Source organism: Crinia signifera, chromosome 4 (assembly GCF_055691185.1).
Source record: "Crinia signifera chromosome 4, ASM5569118v1, whole genome shotgun sequence".
NCBI classification, from domain to species: domain Eukaryota; kingdom Metazoa; phylum Chordata; class Amphibia; order Anura; family Myobatrachidae; genus Crinia; species Crinia signifera.
Genome location: NC_139220.1, coordinates 156,610,963 through 156,627,630, shown reverse-complemented (window position 1 = coordinate 156,627,630; position 16,668 = coordinate 156,610,963). Strand labels below are relative to the sequence as shown.

The window sequence follows — 16,668 nt, the reverse complement described above, 5'->3', positions numbered from 1 at the left end:
AACGTACATTTGTGGAGCCGAGAGGGCAGGTGGGAGTGTGAAGAGAGACAAGGTCAGATATGTAGGTGGGAGAGGACTGGGTGATGGATTTGTAAGTGAAGTATTCTGAAGGGAAAGGGGAGCCAGTGCAGGGCTTGTAAGAGAGGGGAGGTGGACATAGTACATTTGGAGAGAGGAAGATGAGCCAGGCAGCAGCATTGTGGATAGATTGGAGTGGAGAGAGGTGTTTTACAGGGAGACCAGAAAGTAGTAGATTACAGTAGTCCAATCTGGATATGACTAGTGAGTGGATGAGGGCCTTTGTAGCACCCTGGGTGAGATAGGGTCTGATCCTGGAAATATATGTGAGGGGGAAATGACAGGACTGTGAGAGATGCTGAATGTGTGGTTTAAAGGAGAGTGAGGAATCGTTGTTCCATCAATAGAAAGTGAAATTGTGGGAGGGCGGGAAGATGATCAGCTCAGTCTTAGACATGTTTCGTTTAAGAAAGTGCTGGACATCCAAGAAGAGAGAGCGGAGACACTTAGAAATACGATTGAGGAGGTCAGGAGAGGAGAGGTAGATTTGAGTATCATCAGCATAGAAGTGATATTCCTCTATGCTGATCAAATAAACTAATGAGCTCACCTAGCAAAGTCATATATAGAGAGAAAAAGAGAGGATCAAGAACAGAGCCTTGGGGACACCTACAGTCAGTGGAAGTGCAGGGGAGGTGGAGTCATGACAAGAGACTGGGAAGTAGCGGTCAGAGTGTTCGGAGGATAGCCAAGATAGAGCAGTACCAAGGGAGTGAAGGATTTGGAGGAGGAAGGGGTGGTTAACTGTCAGAAGCAGCAAAAAGGTCAAGAAGAATAAGTAGAGAGTAGTGGCCTTTACATTTGGGACATGAAGATCATTGCAGACTTTAATAAGAGCAGTTGCAGTGGAGTGGATGCAAGCCAGACTGGAATGGATCAAGCAGGGAGTGGGAGGAAAGAAAGGCAGTAAGGTGGTTATAGACAATACGCTCAAGGAGTTTGGAGGCAAAAGGGAGGAGAGAAATGGGGGGTAACACACTTATTGCCAGGAGGGAAGGGGTTACATGCTTGTTGCCATTAGAGGATTTCATGCTGATAGCCATGGGCGATTTCAAGCTGGTTGCCAACAGGGATTTTATGCTGGTTGCAGAAGCGGGGATAGCGAGAAGCCAGCACCTAGCTGGAGATCAGGGGAAGCATAAATCCACCCCTGACAACCATGAAGCCCCACCCCCACACTGTGATTGGGCAGTGGGCAATTCACTGGTTGGATAACCATTGATGGTCTTTCAGAGTTTCACCATCGATGGTGAATGTTCTGATGGCCATCCCTACTTTACATACCCTCTGTGTCCCTGCTGCCAGTGCCAGGCTCTGCCGCTGACTGGTCCTGCTGTCGGTGTTGCTACTGCTGCTGGCAGACGGGGAATTATAGCCACAAATCACAGACGGGATACGTGTAACTGCCCAAAACATGCTGCTTCCAGCTGACGGCCACAGACCCGTCCCACTGGAAGCCCAGGGCTGCTGTGCTGTGCACAAGCTGTCATCCTCCCCTGATCACTCCTGCTGAATGCCTGCAGCAACCTCCCCATAGCCTCCTCCCGCTAGATACCTGCAACTGCTTTCTAGTAGTCTCCCTCTGCCTGCCCGGCTCCTCGTCCTCCACCACAGCAAACAACCACAAGAGTGAGGAGATAAAGGGCACGTAATTAAGCCCTCCTCCCCTTGTTTAAGGAGTCTAAACATAAATAAAAAACACATTTGAATAACGCCCAGGAATAGATTAGAAGATCAGAATCAACTTTTTTGGCCATGTGTGCTTGCGCACACTAGGATTTTTTTGTGGATTACAGTGCAGCATCAAGCAGGGATGAGGGCGGGAGGACATTGCATACATTACATTAAGACATTACAAGCAGGGAACACATGCCCGCCGAGCTGCACAGCACCTAGGCAGCCATCAGTGGCGCCACTGGTCGTTGCAGCAGCCAGATAGGTAACAATATAAGCAGGGACAGTACAGTTATCACACTGGTAACACATACACGCCGAGCTGCACAGCGCCTAGGCAGCCATCAGCTGCGCCACTGGTCGCTGCAGCAGCCAGGTAGGTAACAGTAGAGCAAAGACACGGGGTTACATAGCTGATTGCACAGTTCCTTGGCAGCCATTTGCAGCATCATCTTGAAGGCCTCAACAGGCCATCTTCCTGTAGGGTAACCAGCATGGAGAGCCAGCGTGAGTTGTGTTGGTGGTGGTGGTGGTGGAGGGGGGGCTGGGGGGAGAGAGTCACTGAGACCTGGTGAAAGACAGTGAGGCCTGGGGCTGCAGTTGGGCCCTCCCTGGGCTGAGTTCTACGCCGCTGCCACTGATACTGCCGGCAGATGTGTATCGCCCAGAGCATTTGTGGGTGCCGCCGCCAGGTGCCGATGGGGGGGTCGTCTGCGGCTGGGTCTTATGCCACGTCCTGAATCTCTGGAAGTCAATGCCGGGGCCGAGCTGACGCCTGTGTATATTTTATATATATATACAGTCGATGTCAGTCCGTCACTCGACCTCTTAGCTATCAGCGACCTGGGTGCCCTCCGGGAGGTGGGTATAGAGAACTGTGGCTAGCAAGCAGCGGCACTCGACAGGGTTTGCAAAAAGTCAAAAGTGATTTTATTGCTCCAACGTTTCGGGGCTCCAAACTGCCCCTTTGTCAAGGTGTACAAACCTTACACCTTGACAAAGGGGCAGTTTGGAGCCCCGAAACGTTGGAGCAATAAAACCACTTTTGACTTTTTGCAAACCCTGTAGAGTGCCGCTGCTTGCTAGCCACAGTTCTCTCTCTCTCTCTCTCTCTCTCTCTCTATATATATATATATATATATATATATATATATATATATATATATATTTGAATTTTTAATCAAATCAATATAACAATGTTACCATGGTTTGCTTTGAATCTTTTGTGCAGTTGATTCAACTATTATCTCCACTGATGGTTTATTACAGTGGGTTATGTTGTTTTTAACTTGTTCTTTGATAATAGTACGTTTGGGGCATTAGATCTAAGGTTAGGGAGTGCAATGTGCTATGTGTAACATTCTGTGTTTTGCTCTGATTGCTCTACTGGGAATTGTAGCTCAAGGGATAACTTGGCTAGACCTTCAGATCACTGCAAATTTGTTGGCATTGAAAGTAAAGCAAACAAGCTCATAGTAAAAGGGAAATATTTTTAATTAATGAAGTAGCAGTTATGTATTTTGTTCACAGAATATGGTTGTATGTACTCAACTACCCATATAGTTGTACAAAAATAGTGTGTGTGGCGGTGGTGGTTTGTTAACGACCCTCAGGAGCACACATCATTAACAATATAATGCAGATACACTAGACGTTATGAACAATATTGCTATTGTGCATATTAGAAATAGCTGTATCAGCTATTGGGCTGCTCCTATTGTACATGGCTGAGCTGTGCTAATTACTTTTTTTTTTTTTTTTTATATCTAGCGCAATCTAGAGGTCCAATTTACCTATGTGTAAGCTGAACAAAGCTGTTTTCTTTTTTAAATATGTCTTTAAAACTTGAAACTAAAAAAAGTTTTTCAGAATGCTAATTTCTGATACAGAGGGTGAAATTCAGTATAATAGGATGAGAGATTCAGAAAGTGAGAGATTTGGTAAGAAAGCTCCAGGTTTTTTTTAAAGCGGCAATCATTTACACTGCAAAATCAAACTGCTTTTGCAGTGTAAATAATTGCCGCTTTAAAAAAACTGGAGATTTCTTACCAAATCTCTCATCCTATTAAATTTCACCCAATATGTTCAGTTATAATAACAATGAATTTGCATATAACTAATACATTTGCAGTCTACCTACGAATAAATATGTGGTAGTATTTATAATCACTTAAGTATCTTCTGCCTAAACAATGTGGGCCACATTTTGAATTTGATTTTCAAAAGTGAAGTGCATTACATTACATTGTTTAAACAACTTAAAATAACGTAATTGCATACAGTTGTAAATAAATATATACAAAGATACGTTTAGAACTTATCACACAGAGGTATACTTGATATACCATGAAATTTTTCCTAAATGATTAGAAAAAACTCAAGGTGTGTACACATGGCAGATACTGCCGTGAGATGCGAGTCCCGACACGATTAGATCGCATCGTGACTCGCATCTCACGGCATGCCAGAGGGCACAATTTACACTATATAGTGCAGATCTGCACTATATAGTGTTGCCTGCCCTCTCTATCTGGCTGCCGATATGCACTTACTTGGGAGTGCGCATCGGCAGCGCATCGGGCTCGCAAACCCTAAAAAAGCATTCGATTTGCATGCGATTTGGCTTCCGATGTTCCCTATATCAGGAACATCGGAAGCCAAATCTAACCGCGTGTACACACTATTACCCTTCAAACTTCAAAAGTTAAATAAACAACAAGAAAATACACTCTCATCACTAAGCAATGACCAGCTGACCTGGTGACTATACCAGAGAAACAGAAAGTATGGGGTTGCAATCACAATGTTGACATTCTGCACAGATTGGAGAGTTAGATTAATTGAAGGTAGGGTTAGGCTACAGTGGTGAGGTTATTCGAGCTGCATGTTCCAACGACACGGGAGTCATTAAGTCATTAAAGATATTCAGGAGTGCATCGTTAATGATATTGAGTGTACACATTATACAGTTTTTTTTAAAGGTATTGCTTCTGGGCGATATCTTTTTTTTTTTTTTTTTTTTTTTACTATATGGTGTTTTTAGGGCTTACAACTTCATTAAGACCTAATGCTACCCCAGTCCTTGTGAGTGAATGCACTGTCAGTTACTTAAGTAAGTTTAATTTATATTGCGCACTTTCTCCTACAGGACTCAAGGCGCTTAATTCAGTACTGCTTGTTAAGCAGTAGTCGTTTGCTGCTTAGTGAGCAGCTTAAACACCCCCCACCGCCCAATCCCCTCAGTACCGTGCAAGGGGCTGTACGCAAACACATCCTCTGCATGCAGCCGAAAGGAAGAAAAATCATTCGATGGTTGACGACTATCGAATGATTTCTCTCCCCTTCGGAAATAAGTCAATCTTAACTGACTTTTGATTCGTCTGCATCCGCTGAAAAGGGGGCAGGTGCTGATGTCAGCCACCCACCCCTGCAGTCATCAGCCCGCCTGTGTTCCCCCGGGAACTCCAAGCATTTTCATGGGGATGCCCCCGTCTGCTCCCCTCCCTCCCCTTGCAAATGTTTAGTCAAGTGTGATACTCGACAAAGGCATTCACACAGGGGTGCTGCACATGCGCATAATTGCACATGCTCAGTCCCCAAAACACTGAATTTGCCCCGTTACGTATGAAGCTGAAACACCCACTAAATGTGCATATGATCTTACATATAACACCCCCTTCTATCTTTCTTGATCAGAAAAGAACAACTACTGTAACTTCCCCAAAGCAAAATTTAATAAGAGTTGTATTCTCGATACAAACTATACACATTCAAAGAAATAATAATTTTTTTGTTGGAATTGGATCATGAAAATGTTAGTTCATTTTCTGTGTAAATGCTGTAGAATGTTTATCTCTAATGCGAGAGAAAGATATCAAGTCTCCGGAATCATCATTATGTCATAAAATATCCTTTTTAAAAGTATACATGATAAATTCATCAAATGAACAGAAAGACATGCAAATATAACTAACAACACAGAAGCTTACAATCTCTTCATATTGGAAAATATGTTTCTTTTGTCTCTGTCTCTTTAACATTGTCCTGTGTTCCGTTAACATTTCTAGACAGAGACTGCAGTGTAGCAATAGATCTGTTTTGCGTTGATTTTATAAAACTGCCCCAGTACGAAATGTGTACTGTAAGGAAATCAAAACCCCATTTTAGCATTTTTTAGGAATTCGTGCTTTTATACCCACCTGTACATACAAATTTAGACTTGAGTCCGCAAAGAAATCTAGTCTTGAGCACGCTCCCCCCTTTTTTTTGTCATGCCTTGGCCATCTATGCCTTACTCCCTACCATCAGGCCATCTTCCTCTTGCTTATATTTAATGCCACCTATCTGTCTCCACCTAGATTGTAATCTTCTTGGAGTAGGATCCTCTTCCTTCCTGTTGTCACCACTTGCACTTCAATTACAGCTCTCTCCTGCTTTGCGGCCATCTGTACCTGCATCTCCTCTTTCTCGTAACTGCAATGCTCTCTTATAATGGCTGCCAACCCCAAGTAGTATGCTAATTACACCTTTGCTTCCCTATATTTCTGCTGTATTGTGTACTGAGAATTGTGCTGCTAATTGTTACATGTGCTCTGGCATAGTTTTTCATTTACTGTATAGGCCCATACATACTTCCTGATTTCCCCAGCTGCCAATATTGGCAGCATCTGGGACCCAGCATGGGGGCAGGCATTGGCAAGTGTATACACACTTGATTATGCCTGCCCTGAGGTGAGTGATGGCGGGGGTGGGGGTGGCACTGCTGCTGCAGCGTGGTCATCATGAATGCTGACCTCCCTCATCCGGACATGCTTGGACAAGGGTGGGGTTATTAATGATGTGCAGGAGTGTGCAGCATTAACGACAGGGAGCGTACACACTCAGAAAGCCCTTTCTGAGCAATATCGTCTAGTGTGTATGGGCCTTAATGTTTAGTTTTGTCTTTCCTGTATTTTTGGAAAAATATATAGTGTAGGTTTAGTAATACTAATTGAGCTTGGTTTGTCATTTGTTTGTCTTCTAGCAATGGTTCCTCAATGTCAGAAGATTTGTTCTGGAAGCTAGATGCTCTGCAAGAGTTTATTAATGACCTCCACTGGCCAGAATCAGAATTTGCAAGCCATCTGGAACAACGGCTTAAACTTATGGCAAGTGATATGATCGAAGCCTGTGTTAAAAGGTTAGCCATCCTTTAGTTACTTCCATTTTATTGATTATAGATATTAAGAAGACTCAGCCAACAGCTTCTCTGTTTGGTTAAATGAAGGTAAATTGACACCACTGTTTTTCTCTGTTCCTGTGCACACATTCATATCTTAAAAGAAGGACGGGTAAAATAATTGGGGGATGTTATTAAATTCAATTATTAGATATTTCTCTCTTGACAAATTGATCTGTTTTCTTCAACTACCATGTTCCAGCATAGGTTTGTCTACATCATTTCCTATGGTCACAATCAGTCCAGTTTCCCTGCTTTATTTATTTATTTACAGTTTCTTATATAGTGCAGCAGATTCCGTTGCGCTTTACAAATGTTGACAACTGAAAGAACAAACTAGGTAAAATAGACAGACATAGAGGTTGGCGGTCCCTGCTGCATAGGGAAATAGGAGGGAAACACAAGAACAGGCCTCAGTAATAGCATAGCTTGTAGGTCCAGAAGGGAAGCTATATAATACATAAGTGCCTTAGGGGGTTATGCATATGGAACTTAAATATGATAGGCTTGCCTGAAGAGGTGAGTTTTCAGGGAACGCTTGAAAGTTTGGAGGCTAGTAGAGAGTCTTTATGTGTGTGGAAGGGCATTCCATAGGGTGGGTGCAGCCCGATGAAAGTCCTGTAACAGTGAGTGAGAGCTAGTTATCTGTGCAGAAGAGAGATACTTTCATACAGATCCACTTTGGGCTCAATAGTTTCATTTGGTGGAAAAATAACTGTGATGAAATACTGTATACCATTCCATCTGATGCATATTTGGGATACTGTTGAAGTTTTCAAAACTGGACAGAAAGAATAAGAACTTCTCATTGGATAAAAGGCTGTGAAAATAAGACTGCTGTGATGGATGGATTGTCTTCTTCAAATCCATACCCCTTTGATGGTTCTGATGGTACCAAATCACATAGTTAAAAGTGATACTTTTCATGGCTGTCACAGCTTATCATTTTATCTGGATATACTTCCTGTAAAGGTGTAATTTCCTAAAACATGTTTTCAACCTAGCCTTGACAGGATATTTTCTACAAGTTGTAAGCAATATCCTGCCAAATTTCAAGTATGCTTCCTTGCTTTGTGAATTTTTTCTGATTACTCTGTGTTTCAATGCTCTGTATTTGTATCTCTGCCAATCTCTAATGTCCAACCTGGTGGCTTTCCATCTGTTCAATTGTTTGGCATGTTGGATTTTTAAACATGGTTCCTTCTTCCGAAAAGTAGTTTTGCGAATTTGACATGATAACAACAGTAGTTGATTACGTCCATATTCGGAAAGAAGACCTGATCGCACCCTTCTGACTTCTGACTCATGTCTTAGTAACTAGAATAACTAGAAGTACTTTTTTTACATTTTCTAATCAAATTGTTGCACACATGCTAATAGCCTGTGGCAGCATATGCATGTAGTGAACAAAGAGTTGTCTTCTACCTGCATATCCATTCCACTTGAATTGTTTTTCATATCTTTTTAACAAATAGGTAGTTTGTGTTCTTACAGATGTTATTTCTGGGGTTATCAAGCTTGTGCAAGTATGCAAACCATTCAAATTCATGTTTTTTAGGGTTCTTATATATGAACACACTTGGTGGCCTTCATACAAGAAATTGTGAGAAATTTTGTGATATATCAGCTATCACAATTGTTTCTGATATCCCGTGATTATTTTTTCCCAGATCATTTTTTTCCCCAATCTATCTGACCATACATTACAGATTTGTTTCAGTGATCCACAGATTGTTTTCCATCATAAGATACTGGGCCAGATGCACCAACCTTCAAAAGTAATAAAATGGAGAGTGATAAACACGCAGCCAATCAGCTCCTACTTGCTATGTCACAAGCTGTGTCTGAAAAATGTCAGGTAGGAGCTGATTGGCTGGCTGTTTATCACTCTCCATTTTATCACTTTTGAAGCTTAGTGCATCTGTCCCTGCATCTTCATTTCTTGACCTCAATCGACTGTCACATGGATAAGATTTAAATAACGGGCTGTACTACTACTTACTGCCATTCTACTCTTAACCTATCACCACACTAAATTATTTTGTTAATTGATATAAATGTAAAATAAAAAATGTGTTTGGGTCCACCCCCAAAGCATAACCATACTATGGCTCGTGGAACCAGCCCTGCTTCTAAAAATACAGGGGAAAATGAATAGGGGTCCACTGTATTTTTAGAACCAGCACCAGGTTCCACTAGCAGGGAGGGGCGGGGGGGGGATTATGTCACAGTCAGAGGGCACACTTCATGGAGCCCCACGGCCAAAGCATTTATCATGGAGAGGTGGGGACCCCACATTGATCATTTGTTCTAGTGCATAAAGCAAAATTGTCCTTTATAGTACGATTGCAGGTTCCAGCAAGCCTACCCTGCATGCTGATACTTGGAGAACCACAAGTACCAGCATGTGGGGCATTAAGGGCCAAATGGTACCTATAGTGCCCCTGCAAAGGAAATACTGAAATAAATATGCAAGAAGTGCTTTTAATAGTTTACTTCTTTGCACCTTTCACTGGCCTTTAAGCTCTTTTGCATGGCTGCTGGCACCCCAGGGCTTCTTCAGGCATTTCTTGTGCGCCTCCTCCACCATCAGACTGCCTGCCCCCTGTCTCACGCTAAAAAAAATGACACCAAATAGAAATTCCGCAACCAACGCGATCCCAGCCTGCTGCCACCACTGGGGTCCCATTCCAAGGGGACCCTGGCCCATTGCTGCCGCTGACCCCCAGTTTGTCGCACACCAAGGATACCATAGGAGAGGATTTCCACAAGTTATCACAGTTGTCTAGGTGACTTATAAAACAATCACTGCTGAATAAATACAGATACATTTGAGTTAACAGTTTTTATACTTTGACAGTAATATATGTTGAAAAGAAGAATGTTCTCTAACCCTACTCCAATGGATGATGTAGAAGGGGAGTGGAGGCAAGCAAAATGTTAGACATGCATGCATCAGCTCGTCTCCGGCAAGTCTGTCTGATGTTTTAAATGTGCAAACATTTAAAAAGAAAAACCTATTACATTTGCACATAAGAAGTATATTAGTGTTTATTCAGAAAATAATTTTTTTTAAATATCTTCAATAATTATTTTCTGCAAACACTCAAATTTATTAAACATTAATATATTTAAAAAAAGAAAAGATGCCCTTTGTAATTGTATTGGGAATATAAACAAATTGAAATAGCCAAACCAAATATTAGCAATATCCTGCTGTAAGCATGAGCTATTGTAATAAAAGTTGTAATAATGATCAATATATAAAATGAATATTTTTCACCTACGTTTACAATGATAAACTGAATATTTTCACTTGAATTAATTGAAATGCTTATGCCAGGACACAAAAGCTGATGAGCCCTTCCTGGGAGAGAGCTGGAAGCAGTGTGATAGCGTATTGCTGTCATCTTCTTACAGTTTCAGGTCCTCATATAGTTAATTAATAATTGGACCTTTAATACTTTACGTGAATAGATAACTGCAGTAAGGCCAGGCATTGCATAACAGATGTCATTTATTGAGTAGAGACCCTTCACTTAAAAAAAATAATCTTGAAGCACTTTAACCCCTTCCTGACAGAGCCAGTTTTTGCGTTCCTGACAGAGCCCTTTTTTTCAAATCTGACATGTATCACTTAAGTGGGGATAACTTTTTTTTGCTTTTACTTATCCCAGTGATTTTGAGATTGTTTTTTCGTGACACATTGTACTTCAAATTAGTGGTAAATTTGGGTCGATACAGTCTGTGTTTTTTTGTGAAAAATACCAAAATGTCGTAAAAAAATGGAAAATTTAGCAATTTGCAAAATGTTAAATTTTTTGCTTGTGAGACAAATAATCATACCACTCAAAATAGTTAATAACTAACATAGACCATATGTCTACTTTATGTTTCCATCATTATTTCAACTTCCTTTTAATTTTTTTGGACACTAGGAGGCTTACAATATGAATAGCAAATTCTCAAATTTTCAAGAAAATTTCAAACACTGATTTTTTTAGGGACCAGTTCAGTTCTGATGTGACTTTGAGGGACTTGTATGTGAGACACCCCCATAAATGATACCATTTCAAAAACTGCACCCCTCACAGTATTCAAAACAGCATTTTGGAAGTTTGTTAACCCTTTAGGTGTTTCACAGGAATTAAAACAAAGTGTAGGTGAAATTTCAAAATTTCATTTTTTTTGCAGATTTGCAAATTTAATACATTTTTCTAAGGAACACAGTACATTTTACTAGAGAAATGTGACTAAAAATTGATTCCCCCAATTCTTTTGTTTTCATAAATATCCTATATGTGGCCCTAGTGTGCACGTTGACCAAACCACAGGCTTCATAATAGAAGGAGCACCTACTTGATTTTGGAGCCTCCTTTTTATGAGATTATTTTTTAGGCACCATGTAGGTTTCTAGGCACCATAAGATGCTAAAATTTAGGAACCCCCCCAAAAGTGACCCCATTTTGCAAACTACACCCCTCAGGGAATTCATCTAGGGGTATAGTGTACATTTCAAACCCCCAGGGGTTTCACCAATTGTGGTACAACTGGGCAGTGAAAATGAAAAATTTAATTTTTTACACAAAAATGCAGTTCTGGCTCAAAATTTTTCATTTTCAGAAGGTATGAAGGAGAAAAAGCACCCCAAAATCTGTGCCCCAATTTCTCCCGAGTACGGCAATGCCTCACATGTGACCAAAAAATACCATTTGGGTGCATGGCAGGACTCAGAAAGGAAGGAGTGATTTTTGGATTTTGCAGCTCAGATTCTGGTGGAATGTTGGTGGGTGCTATGTTGCATTAGCAAGACCCCCCAAGCACCAATACAGTGGAACCCCCCCACAAGTGACCCCATTTTGCAAACTACACCCCTCAGGGAATTCATCTAGGGGTATAGTGTACATTTCAAACCCCCAGGGGTTTCACCAATTTTGATACAACTGGGCAGTGAAAATGAAAAAATTACATTTTTTTACACAAAAATGTAGTTCTGGCTCAAAATTTTTCATTTTCATAAGGTATGAAGGAGAAAAAGCACCCCAAAATCTGTGCCCCAATTTCTCCCGAGTATGGCAATGCCTCATATGTGACCAAAAAATACCAGTTGGGTGCATGGCAGGACTCAGAAGGGAAGGAGTGATTTTTGGTGGTGGAATGTTGGTGGGTGCTATGTCGCATTAGCAAGACCCCCAAAGCACCAATACAGTGGAACCCCCCCACAAGTGACCCCATTTTGCAAACTACACCCCTCAGGGAATTCATCTAGGGGTATAGTGTACATTTCAAACCCCCAGGGGTTTCACCAATTTTGATACAACTGGGCAGTGAAAATGAAAAATTAATTTTTTTTACACAAAAATGCAGTTCTGGCTCAAAATTTTTCATTTTCAGAAGGTATGAAGGAGAAAAAGCACCCCAAAATCTGTGCCCCAATTTATCCCGAGTACGGCAATGCCTCACATGTGACCAAAAAATACCATTTGGGTGCATGGCAGGACTCAGAAAGGAAGGAGTGATTTTTGGATTTTGCAGCTCAGATTCTGGTGGAATTTTGGTGGGTGCTATGTCGCATTAGCAAGACCCCCCAAGCACCAATACAGTGGAACCCCCCCACAAGTGACCCCATTTTGCAAACTACACCCCTCAGGGAATTCATCTAGGGGTATAGTGTACATTTCAAACCCCCAGGGGTTTCACCAATTTTGATACAACTGGGCTGTGCAAATGCAAAATTACATTTTTTACACAAAAATGCAGTTCTGGCTCAAAATTTTTCATTTTCACAAGGAATGAAGGAGACAAAGCACCCCAAAATCTGTGCCCCAATTTCTCCCGAGTACGGCAATGCCTCACATGTGACCAAAAAATACCATTTGGGTGCATGGCAGGACTCAGAAAGGAAGGAGTGATTTTTGGATTTTGCAGCTCAGATTCTGGTGGAATGTTGGTGGGTGCTATGTCGCATTAGCAAGACCCCCCAAGCACCAATACAGTGGAACCCCCCCACAAGTGACCCCATTTTGCAAACTACACCCCTCAGGGAATTCATCTAGGGGTATAGTGTACATTTCAAACCCCCAGGGGTTTCACCAATTTTGATACAACTGGGCAGTGAAAATGAAAAATTACATTTTTTTACACAAAAATGCAGTTCTGGCTCAAAATTTTTCATTTTCAGAAGGTATGAAGGAGAAAAAGCACCCCAAAATCTGTGCCCCAATTTCTCCCGAGTACGGCAATGCCTCACATGTGACCAAAAAATACCAGTTGGGTGCATGGCAGGACTCAGAAGGGAAGGAGTGATTTTTGGATTTTGCAGCACAGATTTTGGTGGAATGAATGGTGGGTGCTATGTTGCACCAATACAGTGGAACCCCCCCACAAGTCACCCCATTTTGCAAAGTACACCCCTCAGGGAATTCATCTAGGGGTATAGTGTACATTTCAAACCCCCAGGGGTTTCACCAATTTTGATACAAGTGGGCAGTGAAAATGAAAAATTACATTTTTTTACACAAAAATGCAGTTCTGGCTCAAAATTTTTCATTTTCAGAAGGTATGAAGGAGACAAAGCACCCCAAAATCTGTGCCCCAATTTCTCCCGAGTACGGCAATGCCTCATGTGTGACCAAAAAGTGGCAGGACTCAGAAGGGAAGGAGTGATATTTGGATTTTGCAGCACAAATTCTGGTGGAATGATGGTGGGTGCTATGTCGCATTAGCAAGACCCCCAAAGCACCAATACAGTGGAACCCCCCCACAAGTGACCCCATTTTGCAAACTACACCCCTCAGGGAATTCATCTAGGGGTATAGTGTACATTTCAAACCCCCAGGGGTTTCACCAATTTTGATACAAGTGGGCAGTGAAAATGAAAAATTACATTTTTTTACACAAAAATGCAGTTCTGGCTCAAAATTTTTCATTTTCAGAAGGTATGAAGGAGAAAAAGCACCCCAAAATCTGTGCCCCAATTTCTCCCGAGTACGGCAATGCCTCACATGTGACCAAAAAATACCAGTTGGGTGCATGGCAGGACTCAGAAGGGAAGGAGTGATTTTTGGATTTTGCGGCTCAGATTCTGGTGGAATGAATGGTGGGTGCTATGTGGCATTAGCAAGACCCCCGAAGCACGGTGAAATTATGAACCTAATAATCCATAGATGTGTGGTATATTTTAAAACACTCCTTTATACATAGGCCGGGTTTGTCGGGGCAAGTGTCACACTGGAAAATAGTTTGCTTTCTTATTCCCTTTTTATAGCAAACTTTGCACCTTTTTTGTGTCCTGCCCTTTTTTCCAGTGGAGGGGATTTCATCAGGAAAATGCTGCCTTGGTACAATACGGGGGCCAGTACTAGAAGTACTGGGGCCCTCTGCCTGCTGGTTCCCAAATATTAGGCCATTTATGACTTCCTCTTGAAAGTGCATAAATGTCCCCCTCTGGCCGGTAGAACGGAATAGCACGTAAGCGTTATACAGTGCCATCTGGATGATATACACGGCCAGCTTCTTGTACCAGATTTTTGTTTTCCGCAGGGCACTGTACGGCTTCAGTACCTGATCTGAAAGATCCACTCCGCCCATGTACCTATTGTAATCCAGGATACAATTAGGTTTTGAGGTGTGGGTACCAGTGGCGTAAGTTCATCCCAATTGCCCGGAGGCAAGATAAATGTTGGTGCCCCCCCTAATACAGACACATACACACCTCTGTCCTGCAAAACAATGGGTATGGCCTCACAACTATTTCTTGGCCTCTGAAGGCATGATGTGGAGAAGCAGTGGTGAAAAGTGAGAGAGTGGGGGAGTGTGAGAGAGGGGAGAAAAGGTAAAAGTAAGTGTGAGAAGTGAGGGGGGGTGTGAGAGAGGGGAGAGTGTGTGAGAGATAGAGAGGGTGAGGTCTGAGCGCAGAAAGGGGTGTGAGAGAGCGTGAAGAGACAGAGTTGAGAGAAAGGGGGGAGAGAGTGTGAGCGGGAATCAAGACAGAGGGGTTAAAGAGAGAGGAGATGGGTGAGAGGGTGAAGGAGAGAGAGTTTGAGAGAGGAGTGAGAGGGGGATGAGAGCAGAAGAGTGAGTGTGTGAGAGGTGGAGAAGAAAGGGGGATGAGAGATATTGAGAGAAGTGGGGGGGGAGTGAATAAGGTAGATAAGAGAGATAGGGGTGAGAGTAAGGGAGGGGGGTAAGTGTGAGAGAGGGGAAGAATAGAGGGGAGGTTGAGGGGAGAATGAGTGTGAGAAAGAGGGAGAAAACAGAGAGGTGGTGGGATTGAGTGTGGAAAAAATACGGAGAAAGTTAGAGATGGGGTGGGGGGGGGGAAGTGTGCGAAAAAGGGAAAGAAGAGAGAGCATTGATAGAAGTGTGCAGGGAGCAGCATACAGATCAACATTACCTTCTCTGTGTCACTGGATCCCCGTAAGAATGGGAGTGCTCATGGGGGGGTGCCCAATGTCCCACGGAGGTGTTGCAGCTCCAAGTATGTGTCCTGGCTCCCTCCAAGAATGGTATACGGCCTGCTTCTGTGTGAGGTGACATGTGGGTCGTCCGGCTTCTGTGATATGCGGGTCGGCTGTTTAATATGTAAAAAAAAATCACATAAACGACACGGGTTGTTCGTTCATGTGCCTTGGTGGCCCTCAGAAATCTGCCACATTCTCAGTCACTCAACACAAACACACACCATTTTCACTCAAACATGCACATGCGCAGTCACTCTACACTTAACAGACACACACATCTCTGTCACTTAAAAAACATCCACAAACCTGTTTCACTAAAAACACACATGCAGCACTGCACAGCACATAACACACTTCTGTAACTAAATACACACATACTGTACACTTATAAACACACATGCAGCACTGCACACCTCATAACATACACTTCTGTAACTAAATAAATACACACATACTGTACACTTATAAACATCCATGCACACAGACTGCTTACTGATTAAACACGCCTCCTGGCACATCTCACATTATTTGCATAAATGTACCCATTTATTTGGGCTGCAGATAAAGAAAAAATAACCCATACTCACACATATACCTATATAAAGGGGGTCATTCTAATTTGTTTGCATCCACAGTGCATTCGCATGAGGAATCGATGTGCGTATGCGCTGGCGCATGTGTATCGCCACACTATTCGCCAAGCGCAGGCACCCAAAACTGCGGGCAGGGGTGGCTGCGTATATATTCGCACCCAGCATTTTATGGTAGTTCCCATGGTAATCGGCCCGTGACGTGGGTGCCAGGGGTGGACAGCTGACATCACCGGATGTCAGCTACCTGCCAAGTTCCTCTCCAGTGTGCACGCATATCTAAGTGAACTGAGAGTCACTTAGATATGCGTGCACGTTCCACATCATTGGATGGTCGGCGACCATCGAATCATGTGGCTGTTTCCACGTAGCCTGCGAATGGATGTTTATGTTAAACATCCATTTGCAGCCCATGAGAAGGGACATGGCATGCAGGGGGGGGGGGGCGATCGGACCGACATTTGGCATACGTATCACACACCTATACACATGCATATATAGTCATACTGTCACACACTTATACATACCTACACTTATGCATACATATATTCACACACCTATTCACCCATACACACATTCCAACAGTATAATAATTACACACAGATAAATACATACAGTATATTATAGTTACACACACACAGACACA

The 16,668-nt window shown here is 42.5% G+C and overlaps 1 protein-coding gene across 10 annotated transcripts in view; it reads left to right on the top strand.

The window, feature by feature from the left end:
• The window catches only part of CADPS2 (calcium dependent secretion activator 2), a 547,338-nt gene that overhangs the window by 423,174 nt on the left and 107,496 nt on the right, over positions 1–16,668 (top strand). For all 10 annotated transcript variants that reach the window (XM_083182838.1, XM_083182837.1, XM_083182844.1 and 7 more), the window contains one exon: positions 6,776–6,931. In XM_083182838.1, the coding sequence (XP_083038964.1) occupies positions 6,776–6,931 (156 nt within the window). The remainder of the gene's footprint in view (positions 1–6,775; positions 6,932–16,668) is intronic.